Source organism: Mus caroli, chromosome 11 (assembly GCF_900094665.2).
Source record: "Mus caroli chromosome 11, CAROLI_EIJ_v1.1, whole genome shotgun sequence".
Taxonomy (NCBI): Eukaryota; Metazoa; Chordata; class Mammalia; order Rodentia; family Muridae; genus Mus; species Mus caroli.
The window spans coordinates 105272387-105285299 of NC_034580.1; the positions used below are offsets into that span (position 1 = coordinate 105272387).

At 43.5% G+C, this 12913-nt stretch overlaps 1 protein-coding gene across 2 annotated transcripts in view; it reads left to right on the forward strand.

Moving 5' to 3' along the window:
* The window catches only part of Gna13 (G protein subunit alpha 13), a 37596-nt gene that overhangs the window by 10146 nt on the left and 14537 nt on the right, over positions 1 to 12913 (forward strand). The window contains exon 3 of one of the 2 annotated variants that reach the window (XM_029483403.1): positions 7424 to 7916. The exons of the other annotated variant lie outside the window; for it this stretch is intronic. Within the exon in view, the coding sequence (XP_029339263.1) occupies positions 7424 to 7435 (12 nt within the window). The 3' untranslated portion in view covers positions 7436 to 7916. Of the gene's footprint in view, positions 1 to 7423; positions 7917 to 12913 lie in introns of those variants that run through there. 2 annotated transcript variants of the gene reach the window in all.

A 12913-nucleotide genomic window follows, 5' to 3' on the forward strand; every position in this document is an offset into this window, starting at 1 on the left:
TAATATTTAAAACATTAGTATTTAAAAACAGTATTAATAAACAAGATTTCTATCCTGCCTTGACATCCCCAAAGGTTTTTGGGTTCCTTGAACCACAGCAATTATATTATATTTAGTTTGTAATTATGTTTAGTTAGAACAGTTTTTTTTTTTTTTTTAAGAAGAAAAAGAGCTGAAATGAATATTTGGAGTAGGGAACTTTCATTTGTAATCCTGGGATAATGAGTGTTTTGCCTGCCTGAGTTTGTGCCCAACTATATGCAGTGCACATGGAGGCCAAAATGGGGTGTCAGCTTCCTTAGGATAGTAGTTCTGGACGATTGGTCACCATGTGGGTGCCAGGAATTGAACCTAGGAGAGCAGCCAGTGCTTTTACCCATCGAGCCATCTCTCCAGCCCCAACCAACTAAAGCTTTACTCCTGGGAATTCTCCCGTCTCTGCCTCCCTGCTCCCTGTTCTCAGGTAGGGCCTCGCGTAGCTCAGACTGACCTTGAACTATGCAGCCAAGGATGTTCTTGAGCTAACCCTGACTCGGCATGAGTGATGGGAGGATAGACATGCACCACCACACCTGGATAGTTATTTAGTTGTTTATTCATTCCTGGGGTGGGGGGTCCCTGAATATGTGTCTGTGTAGCATGTTCTTGCCTGGTGCCCTCAGAGGCCAGAAAAGGGAATAGGATCGATCTCCTGAGTTACAGACGCTTGGGAGCCAACTTGTGATGCTGGGCTCTTCAACCCTGGGCTCTTCTGGGATAATAACCATCGCTCCTGGTTGCTGAGCCATCTCTCCAGCCCTCCTTTATTTGTTTGTTATTTATTTATTGCAATGCTAGGGATTCCAGAACAATACACAAAATGCTCTGCCCTGAGCTCTTTGGTTTTTTTGTTTGTTTGGCTTTTTGAGAGAGGGTCTCACTATAGCTCAGCCTGGCCTAGAATTTGTAAATCTTATCTACTGTGCCTAGTTCCACTTTTTACTGTTTTGAGACAGACTCTCATTAAATTTACTTTGAGACAGGGTCTTACTCTATAATGCAGACTGGCCCGAACTCACTACATAGCCCAGTTGGCCTCAAATTCACAGCTATCCTCCCACCTCAATCTCCCTAGTGTTGGGTTACAGGTGTGCAAGTCACCCACCACATGTGACACTAAATTTGAGTGGCCTGTGATGAAACACCAGGACCAAAAGCAAGTTGGTAAGGAAAGGATTTATTTGGCTTACACTTCCACATCACTGTTCATCATTGAAGTCAGAACAGGAACTCAAGCAAGGCAGGAGCTGATACAGAGGCCCATGGAGGGGTGCTGCTTACTGGCTTACTCCTCATGGCTTGCCCAGGGCTGACACCGCTCACAGTGAGCAGGGCCCTCCCTCGTCGGTCACTAAGGGACAGCTCTACACGCTTGCCTACAGCCAGATCCTTGGAGGGATTTTCTCAGTTGAGGTTCCTTCCTCTCAGATGACTTTAGCTTGTGCTCTGTTGACAGAAAACTCTCCAGCTCACCACCCAGTTTGCAAATTGGTATTACAGGCCAGGCAGTGGTGGCACATGCCTTTAATCCCAGCACTCAGGAGGCAGAGGCAGGCGGATCTCTGAGTTCAGGGCCAGCCTGGTCTACAGAGCGAGTTCTAGGACAATCAGGTCTACACAACAAAACCCTGTTTCAAAAAAAACCAAAAAAACCAAAAATAAAAAACCAAAATGATGTTACAGTTTAGAGAAGCAAAGTCCCCACCCCCACTGTACAGTATTTGCACTTGTGACCTTAAAATATGATATCTTAATCTGACTTAAAAGGTTGTTTTATAGCAATTAAATTTTTATAGAATTACCCTGTTTATGTCTAATTTTTGTTGCATGGTGGCCATGTTTTATTAAATATATAAACATTGAGTTGTATGTCTGATTCTTTTATATGTGATGAGTGTGTGCAGGTATTAAGGTATGGAGTTATTCCTTTAAAAATTTTCTAGCTTCTTATAATCTGTTTCTTTCACCTCTCCTCTAATGTGGAAATAAAAAGCAAATGTAGAAAGATGCTGGAGGTGAGGAAGCCCTGATAACAGAAAAGCTTGGTGCAGGCCTCAGGAAGAAGGTTCACAGCAGTTCTCTGGCTGCCCCCGGTGGGCAGGCTCACGGTCATGTGCCCCAGCACACCCATTGATGAGGAGACAGGTATCTGTTTGAAGGCTTGTTTGCTAGAGGACCAAATACAAATAATCTCTTTATTAGTCACAAATGTTAATTGGAGGACCTTGGGCAAGACCCAGAAGCTGTTGTGTAGAGAGAGCCCTGCTCCTGGGCTGGCCCTGGGTCCAGCAGGTGAGCAGGGAGTTGCAGGAGGAACAGTGCCTCAGGTGGGAGAGACAGAGAAGAGTCTGACCCTAGGTCTGGAGCCCAAGGGAGAGTGTAGGGCTAGAGGGAGACATTAGTGAGCTTTTGTTTGCAGTGTAAGGGTGTAAAACAGAGGGCTGCTCGTAGTAGAGTCTTAAGGAACCTTAGCATCTTTTAAGAATGTTAGAGGGAGAAATCTCTCTGCAAAGGAGATGTGCTCTGGAGTGTACTGGCATAGCACTTGGGAAACTGAGTCAGGAGGATAGCGTGTTTGAAGTCACCTAGTTGCATAGTAATATCATTTCTGAAAAAATAAATACATATTGTTTATTTGTGTATCTGTTCAAGAGAACAAGTGCTGCAAGGACTTGGGAAAGTGCTCTGAGCTGACAGTGCTGTGGTGGCAGGAGCTGGCAGCAAGCAGGTGATGGGGAGGAAGGGAGGGAGGGAGGGAGGGAGGGAGGGGCCAGACTGGAAGTGCCTGAGGAGGGAGGAGGTGAGGAAGCAGAGCAGATTCACTTGAAGTCAGGCCGACTTCTCATTTCCCTTTGCAGCACTTTCAACCACCTGGCTTAGTTAGCTAGCAAGGTGTGGTTTTTCAGACCTCCTTACCATTTAAACAGACTGTGGTGTCTTTGACAAGGAGAGGTACATGAGTTAGTTAGTGGCTTAGGTAAGGTTAGTTGATAGACTGCTTACCTAGTACGCCCAAAGCCTAGGGGTTGATTCGCAGCACCACATAGTGTAGTACCACACTATAATCCTAGCACTTAAGAGGCGGAGGCAGGAAGTCAGTTCTTTTCCTCAGTGATGTAACAAGTTCAAGGCCAGCTTGGGACACACGAGAGAACTCTGTCTCAAAATAATTATTATGTAAATAAATACACAAGAGTTTTTCATTGTGTACAGTTGTTCCTTCATATCCTCAGGGTCTGGCAACCCCTGGGATAACTGAATCTCAGTGTGCAGTCCCTGGTATAAAATGGTCTAGAATTTGCATATAGCCTAAGCACAACCTGCCATGTGCTTTAAATTACCTCTAGCATACTCGGACTGCCTCTTACAGTGTGAGGCTGTGTGAGGAGCTATTGTGCTTTATTGTTTCGGGAATAATGACGAGGAGAAGAGTCTGTTCAGTGCAGATGGATTTCTTGCTTTGCTGTGTAGCCTAGGCTAGCCTCTAATTTGCCATCCTCTGTGTATTGCCGTGCCTGGCTCCAGATAGAAACTTTCTTCCTGGCATTTCCAGACTGAGGTTGTGGAACCTGTGGCTACAGACTGTACTTAGTGATCACTTTCCAATTAGTGATTGAGAGTGGGATGTGCCCTTCAGGTCTTCATTAAGCATGCATTGAAGTTTTGCTGTATGTAATATGTCCGGGCCCTGACGAGACCATAGGAGAGTGCATTGCTGATTTGCCTTCCTGGGAACTGTCATGTGAGAGGAGTGCAGCAGGGCTTCAGTTGTCAGTGTTGTTCCTCACTGTGCTGTTAGCTGTGTTCCCTGGCTTAGAGGACCTCAGAGAAGGGCAGGGAGTTCACAATTCAGACCCAAGGCAGTAGGGCCCCATAGCCGTGCCTGTTAATCAGTCCCTGCTTTTCTGCCTCTCTTGCTAACAGAGTTAATCAGATCACAGCCTAGAGACAGGAACTGGTGTGTCTGATACGGTCTGAGCAAAGGCACATCGGGCAGTACTTGAAATAGTTTCAGGTCACCTTGCTTTGCTGTCTGATAGGATTTAGGGTTGAGACGAAGAGGCTGGGTGGAACTCACTGTTGGCAAGAGAGTTTAGGAATATGGAGTCAACGCTAAACTGGGCCTAAAGCCATCTGGATTTTCCTGACACCTGCTTCCCATTTATTAACTAATGTTAATTCCTAGGCAGTGTTTGAGTTTGAGGGTTTGTAGTATATCATGGTAGAGCCAAGCCTCCATCTGCTGTGAGGCCATAGGAGCTGTTCTGTGGCAGCACTCTCTGTGGAGACTGCAGGGGACTGAACCAGGGGAAGGGATGTCAGAATGCTGCCTGTTGCTCTTAGCTCCCTTTCTTCCTGCCTGCCTGAAGTTGAGGTCATTAATTTTTGAAAAATGAAAGAAAAAAGAAAAGAAAAACCAATGTACTACTGAAGTCTTCTAGTGGCAAAGCCCAATTAGAAACTCATTTTCTTTTTAAAAGTTTTCCTCTTCTCTTTCATCCCCATCTTCTCCCTTTCCCCTCCCCTCCCCTCCCCTCCCCCCTCTCTGTGGTGTGTAAGAGGCATGTGAGCATGTGCGTGTGTAGGGACGTGTGGAGGTCACAGGGCAGTTGTGAGGCTGATTCTGTCCTACTGTGTGGGCTTGGGCTTTGCACAGCACATGCTTTTACCCACTGTCCTGTGGTGCTTTTCTGCTGCTGTGATAAAACACCGACCAAAACCAACATGGGGGAAGGAAAGGGTTTATTTTACAGGTAATAGCCTGTCATTGAAGGAAGCTAAGGCGGGAGGGAACCTAGAGGCAGGAGCTGAGTGGAGCACAGGCCATGGAGCACGGGCTTCTTACTGCCAGCTCCCTGTTTGTGCTGTGCTCCTCTTAGACCACACTGCTGCACAGAGAGGGCTGGGCCCTCCTACCTTCATTAATTAATTGTTCTGCTCACTCTCCTGCGTGCCATCTGATGGCGGCAGTTGTTGAGATTCTGTACAGTTGGCTCTTTTCAAAACCATATTTAACACTGAAGCATTTTTCAAAGCTCAGAATCCTAACCTTGATTGTATTAAATGTATTGTGTGAAAACTGAAGAGTTAGGAAAATTAACTTTTTAGAGAGAATGGCTTGAATTTTATTTTAATATTTCTTTATCAGTTTTTATCTGTGTGCCCCTGAATGTACACATGGTACATCATGTGTGTGCGTGTGCCCAAAGAGGCAGAACAGGGAATGAGCACCCCTGGGAATGGAGCCACAGGGACCTGCTTTGATGTGGTTGCTGGGATCTGGGAAATGAGACTGGTCCTCTGAAAGAAATTTTAAATTCTAAGCCATCCGTGTTCCCCGAGGGGTGGGGCGCACAGAGATGCTCTGTGCCACCAGCCGAGAAGTCTCTGTTGACATTTTGGTTATCTTCCTCCGGAATTTGAATGCACGTTGGGTATAGAGATAAACTCTTTTGTACTCTCTGTCCAGCTTCATATCCTGCTCCATTATGGTTGCAACATTAGGGTTTCCTGGCAGTGATTTTACTCAGTACCAGCAGATTCTTTAGAATACTTAAGCCAGCGAGTCTTAGGAAGCAAAAGTAGTGCTTCTAGCAATACCATATGAGATGAGTCTTACCATATTGCTGACCTGTTGGTCAGAGCTAGCCCACTTCTGCAGTATAAAAGTCCTTCCCATGTGACGTTTTACTTTCATGAGAGGTAGAATCGAGCACCTCTGTAGGATGCACATGCACTTCAGAATGCTTAAGAGAGGATCTGGATAAAGAGGCATCTTAATAGCATAAGGTGGTTTGTGTGACTTTTGTAGTAGGAGAATTACCGTTTAGTAGATAAGTTACATCATTAAGATTACTAGCCACATTTATCTGGTGATAAATGGACAACGCATGACATAAAGAAGCATTTACTAGCAGAGTGGCAAGTCAGAGGCAGCCTGCAGAGTAAAGTCCGTGTTGTGCTTTTTCCCCCGGGGTGTCTTGTCTGCTGACAGTGTGAGCCTATTGCTGACTGTGTGAGCCTATTGCTGTTACAGTTTCTGTGGTAGAAGAACTGGACTGAGCTGAGCTTTCAGGAAGCCAAAGATAGTATTCTTTAGGAAAATTTTACTATGATTATTATAAACTATCTGAGGTTGGTTTAGACTTATTTTGAAAAAATAAATTTCAAATAATGAGGGCTAACATAACTAATTCTGGCTCTAAAGAAATTTGAAATTTTATTAACTTGGAGTGTAGTTGGTTTTAGAATATTGACAGAACAATGGAAAAAAAATCACTTTTTTTTTTGCTATCAGTAAATATTGTTATGTTTCTTGTAAACCAAACCAAGCCAAAAACAAACAAAAAACCCCAGCATGGGAGTGCTTTACTTCTGCGTTTTTTACAAAGATGGCAGTCAATGCCACCCTTCTTGAAAATGGTACTGTAGGTAGCAAAAAACATCAAATACTTTTTTTCCCCAGAGAAAAGTAAAATAATGAAAGATTTTAAAACAAAAAACCAAAAGCAATCTCTAAGATAAGAATCAATAAAAGTCCCTTGGCAAGATAAGCAGAAATGGAACAGATTGGTATAGAAGTATCCGCCAGTGCACCTGTCTCCTCCATTTGAGTCAGGATCTTGTTCTGTAGCTCGCACTATACCCATTCTGTAGCCCAAGCTACACTCATTCTGTAGCCCAGACTGGCCTTCAACCTAGAATCCTCTTGCCTCACCTGCCTATGTCACTAGGCCCTACAAAGGGAAAATTGATTGATTGATTGATTGATTGATTGATTATGCACCTATGCTATCAGACCCTGCAAAGTGAATATTGAATGAATGGAAGGGTTTTTAATTTTAATATTTTTAATAATTTTATTTTTAAGCAAAAGACTTTTAGGTGATAGTGGTAGCAACTAAAAGACCTTCAGTAAATAAAAATGTGATCTTTTAAAAATCTTTTTTTTTTCAAAGCAAAGTTCTTTTTATTTAGAGACATACTTATTGCCTAGCATTTAAGTTTTTCACATTTTAGGAGACTAAGCAATGATGGTTTATATTCAAAAACATTTTATTTCCTCCAGTGCTGGGGATCAAATTTAGGGGTTTAGGCTTGCTAGTTACACACTGTACCACTGAGCTAATTCCTAGAGGTCAAACAAGCTCTGAATGGTAGATTTCAGTTTGTCTTCTGACTCTCATTAGATCTGGTCTGTAAAGATAGTCCAGAACCATGAAGTTAAGACATATATAATACATATTAAATAGTCCCTACAATTCTTGTTAGCAGAATTTGACAGTTATCAAATGTCCTGGTGCGAGCATTTAGAATATCTACTTCGTGTGGCAAGAAGCCTTTCAAATTCGATATTATCTGTGGCTGTTCCTAATCTCTGCAGATGGAGACCTGACCTAGGCCCCACCCTGCCTGGCTCTTGGTTAGAAGACAAGAAACTTAAATCTTCTTAGAGAAAAAGGCAATTCTGAAGATCTACCATCATCTAATCCCTTCAAGTCGTATTTGAGGGCCAGCAAGATGACTGGAACCCATGCTGTAGGAGGAGAGAACCAACTCCTGCCAGTTTGTTCTCTGACCTCCACACATGTGCCACAGCTTGTGCAAGTGTGCACTCATACACTCACACACCTGAATAAATGTCATTTTAAATTCTACTTGTATGTCCTCTTTTGCAGCTCTTATTACTTTTCTTGCATGCCTTTTTAATTGATAGTAGCATTTAATGTTTGCCCTCATATCAGAAGATCTTTAAATGTTTGTTATCTTTATAGCATCTTGGTACTGTAACTTCCCATAGTGCTTTTCATGACGTTCAAACATACTGAAAAAAATAAATGGACATTTTATCTTGAAAGAACTGAGCTACACGTATACATTTAGGTTTATTGCTTGTTTTTTCTCTTGTCTATGCTTTCATCTTTATAAACAGATTTAATGCAGTCATTGTTACTCAGATGACCATCCTTCCATATGCTACACTTTCGGTGACTAACGTTTGGAGAAATACAAGATGGAAACAGGATGTCGGAAAGGGGAAGTTACAATACAAAGCATCCAGCAGATGGTCCTGGAGCTGTTACTATGTACGAGATAATAATCCTGGCCTGAGATACAGGAAAGGAGCCTAGGTATTTCTGTACAGGACCATAGTTCAAAGTAAGGTGCTTCGAAAGGTACAGACCCCCAGGCAGATAACAGAAGGATATTCCTGAGGTCAAGGGCAGCAGATGAAAACCACTGTCAGTGGAAAGAAAAAGTAGAAATGAGTGTATCTTCAGTTTACATGTCTTCAAGAACTAATTCTTACTGGGAGAAAAAGCAAGAATCTCAGTTCTTGTTACTAAAATAGTTTTCTTTCAATTTTTATCCCTGAAATTAGTCTTGGATAGATAAGCTGTGTAATTACTGACCTCCAGACTTTTCAAAATCTATAAAATGGACAGGATTGGCTATTCTGCAGACTCTTCTACTGGAAATCTCTTCATCTCTCCTTATGAGGTCCTCAGACAAAAATGAAAGGAGTTGTGTCCGGCACTCGTGCCAGGCCCAGGAGGGAGAAAGATAGATGCACAGGGAGGGGCCTTTGGTTGGAGCTCAAGCTTTTCTCAGCTGTGTGTATTCTAGGCTGTCCCAGACCTCACGGTGGCATCTTCCCTGTCTCAGCCTCAAGTGCTGGGATTCACAAGCATGCGCCACCGTGCCGGACTTGAGGGCTCATTTTTTTTTTTTTTTTTTTTTGGTTTTTCGAGACAGGGTTTCTCTGTATAGCCCTGGCTGTCCTGAACTCACTCTGTAGACCAGGCTGGCCTCGAACTCAGAAATCCGCTTGCCTCTGCCTCCCGAGTGCTGGGATTAAAGGCGTGCGCCACCACGCCCGGCGAGGGCTCATTTTTAAGAGACTATATAAAAGTATGTTATAGTTTACTATAATTATAGTATAGTATATAGGAGATGGTATACTCTTTTGGGACTAGCTAAATATTTAAATACGAAATGCTGGCTTGCTAGGTTTTGTCAACAGGGCCTTTATATGTATATATAGTTCTAGCTTGTCAGCTGACTTTAAACTCACAATCCTCCTACCTCAGACTGTCCTGGGATTATAGGGATGGCTCACCACAGCTGACTGGTAGATTTTAACCAACCAACATAAGTAGATTGGATCCTTGATATTTTATTGTTCCCAGAGTTTTCTCTAAAATTTGTATATTACCAATTTCTAGTCAGAGGAACTTCTCAATATTAAACCTGTGTCTGACCTTATCCACTAGCAATTCATTCATTCATTCATTCATTCATTCATTCATTCATTTTAGACCAGGCTGTCCCTAAACTCAAATGGAGTCTTTATTTGTGTGAGTGTGCATACAAGTCTGACTTAATTGAGTTATGAAGAATATGCAGTGTGACTTAAAACCTACTCTTACAATAAAATAAAAATAAATTTCTAGCCTAGTTTATTAGTAGGTTGGCATTTTTAATCCGGCTTTTACTTATTATTTCATTATTTAATTTTTATGCATATGTGTATTTTTCCTGAATGGATACGTATAAATCACTTATACCTGGTGCCCTCAGAGACTAAAAGAATTTCAGATCCCTTGGAACTAGAATTATAGATGGGTGTGAGCTACCACATGGATGCTGGGAATTGAACCTGGGTCTTCTGGAAGAGAGTCAGTGCCCTTAACCACTGAGCCATCGCTAACTCCTTTTACCAGGCTTTTAAAGATTTATTTTTATACTTTTTAATTTAGTTAAGTTTAAATAAATGAATGCATATATGCACTTGTGCAGGTTCTGTGGCATTGGGTCCTCTGGAACTGAAGTTGCAGGCATTCGTAAGCTGCCCGATGTAGCTGCTGGGAAGTAAACATAGGTCCTCTAAAGAGTAGCAGGTCTTCTTAACCCCTGAGCCATCTTGCTCACCTTTATCAGGCTTTTAAAAAGTTAACTTCCTATAGTCACAAAAGCTGAAGTTAGTTTTAAAATGCATGTCAGTGTGAAGCGACCCCAAGGATAGCCTCACAGTCATTTTTCTTGCCGCTTGCTAAGAGTCCCGTATGGCAGGTCTGTAGTAAGGCATCGAATCTGTTCTTTTAATAGGCACATCAAGCAGTTCTGACCTATCCCAGTAAGAACTATTTATCTAAGTTGGGTGTGGCAGCATGAGCTGTGTGACTAGTCCCTAATACTTTGGAGGCTGAGTAAGGAGGATCGTGACTCACCTCAAAACAAAAGTACTTGATGTGGCACCATATACTGAAGTCTGAGGCAGAAGCCTCTGTGAGTTTGAACCCAGCCTGATTTACTATGTGAATCAGGCCAGTCAGAGTTATAAAAGTCTCAGAATTCTAGAACACATTTCCTACAGGACTAGATAATATAGTAGAGACTTCTCATGCCAAGACATAAAATGAAGAACATCACAGAAAGTATTCATATTACAAGTTCCTACAGAATGTAAGAAAGTTGTGTAGGGCCTTTTGTAAGAGAGGTTTTGCTGATCAGAGAATTGGGTGTTTTGCCTCTTTGGGTTCCGTGCTTCCTATTGCCTTCAAACCAGTCATAAATGTCCACCCATTAAAGCTGATCTGTAATAACATTTTACACATCTGATCCTTGAAAGTGGTGGACCACTCACCTAGCATGTGTGAGGCCCTGGTCCATCTCCAGAGCAGCGACATGAGGGTAGCCGCTGCCCCGTGAGCATGTGGTCTTATTGGGCATAGTCGGTCTTCAGAAGCATTCAGGTCCTTTCCCCAGTGCCGCTTAGAGTGCTCATCACTGCTCCTGGAAGGCTGGGGGAGCTTTAATTTGCAGTTAAATGGGTTTTGGACCTGAATGATGCTTCAGGAATTGGAGTTGGAATTTGGAAATGGATGTGCATCGAAAATTTGTGTGGATGGGGTTCACTCCCTTTTTTTTATACACTGGAGAGTGTATAAAAACAGTTTGACGTTGCTAGAGATTCAGTCTTAATGCCAGTTGTTGAGATGAGTTTTCCAGAGTATAAGCTTCTCCAAAAAAGGCTGCTTTGCCTTATAATTTTAGGTTGGACTTCCTCAAGAATAGAATCTACTCTTCCCGAAGCTAATTTCAAAGCCCAGTGCTGAGTGACAGTGGTTAAGGATAGTTCTTGTGCAGAAGAACAAAGTATTTCATCCCAGTGCTCAGAAAATTTAGTAAGCGGTTTGAGCCACTGAATGTTGCTTTGGTCATGAGCATGGCCTGTGATGGCTGAGCCATCTCTCCAGCCCAAGACACTGAACTTATAAGGTGCATGTCAGAATAATTATTTTAGTCCTCCCTATCAATCTCTGTCATCTCTCTGTTGAGGTTGGGTAGGTCTCCTCTTGTCAATTTTGACCTCAAACTTGGTGTGAAGCAGAGAATGGGCTCAACCCCACTCCACCCCCACCCCACCCCCCATTCTCCTGCCTCTGTCCAAGTGCTGAGATTTCAGGCGTGTGCCACTGCACTTTGGTGCTGGGGTAGGACCCAGGGTTTCATGCATGCTAGGCAGATGATTTCATCAACTGAGCTACGTTTCCCAGATGAATAGTGAGTGCCTCTTACTTCTGACAAGTTCCTGGTCATAGTGATACTCGGGTCACAAAATCCCTTCTCAGCACTGGTAGACTTTGTGTGTCTCCAACAAAGTACCTGTTAGTGAGGAGTTCCGTGCCACATGGACTCACAGCTTTGTGCGTTTGTCCCACCACTTCCTTCTCGCTCCACTCTACTGTCCCCTGTCAGAGTCCAGTGGCCGCTGAGCTCAGTTAGAGTTGTCTCAGTTTCTTTGACCAGATTCTCCTTGGGTAAATAGATATGCGTGCAGACTGTCTGTGCAGGCTGGTTCTTCAGGTACTCCAAACTTGGCCAACAGCTGCCTGAGCACCATTGGTAGGAAGTTCAGCAAGAGTGAGGAAAGTCCTGGAAATCTCTAATCTGTCTTACTGTTAGTAGCTTTGTTTTGAAACGGGGTCCCGATGTATAGCCCTGGCTGGCCTGGGACTCGATATATCAACCAGATTGGCCTCGAACTCCTAGAGAATCCACCTGGTATTTAGGTTGTTCTGAGGTCCTCAGCTCTGAACACCTGCTCTCACTGAAAAGCTAACAGTCTGTCGTCTCTGCACAAACTTGTTTGGCTGCTGCAGTCAAACAGGACTTAACTCTCCAGCAGTGAACAGCACTCCTTGCTTGGATAACAGTGAGCCACAAGGAAATGGGTAGCGATGGTTGGTCTACAAGTGCTGACCCGCATTGTGTTCTTTGAGTTAGCGACAGTGTCATTACATAGGAAACATGGTGCTTCCCCATCTAACTCAACAATAACACAAATACTGGTATTTTGGTATAGCACTCAAACCCTCCTTTCTGTTTCTTTTTTTGTGATGAGTGTGAACTTACCTGTGCGTGAGAGAGACAAAGGGCTGGCAGTGGACTGGCAGTACTCGTGCCATGTGAAGCGTTCTCAGCGTGAAGCCCAGCGCCCTGTGCAGTGGTGCAAAGCTTTGAAAGCTCGCCCGTGGGCTCTAGGTCCACTGCTCCCTCGGATGCAGGGCATGGAAGCAGTCAGGGACGCTGGATGAGTAAATGAGTGGGGCTGCCTGCGCTCCGGGATGGTCTTATTTTTAGACCCCGAAATTTGATTTTATACTATTTCACATGTTAAAAAATACCCTTTTCATGTTTCCCCAATCACTTAGAAATGAGCCATGAAACAAGCAGTGGGGGGCTGGTGAGATGGCTCAGTGGGTAAGAGCACCCAACTGCTCTTCCGAAGGTCCAGAGTTCAAATCCCAGCAACCACATGGTGGCTCACAACCATCCGCAACAAGATCTGGCACCCTCTTCTGGAATG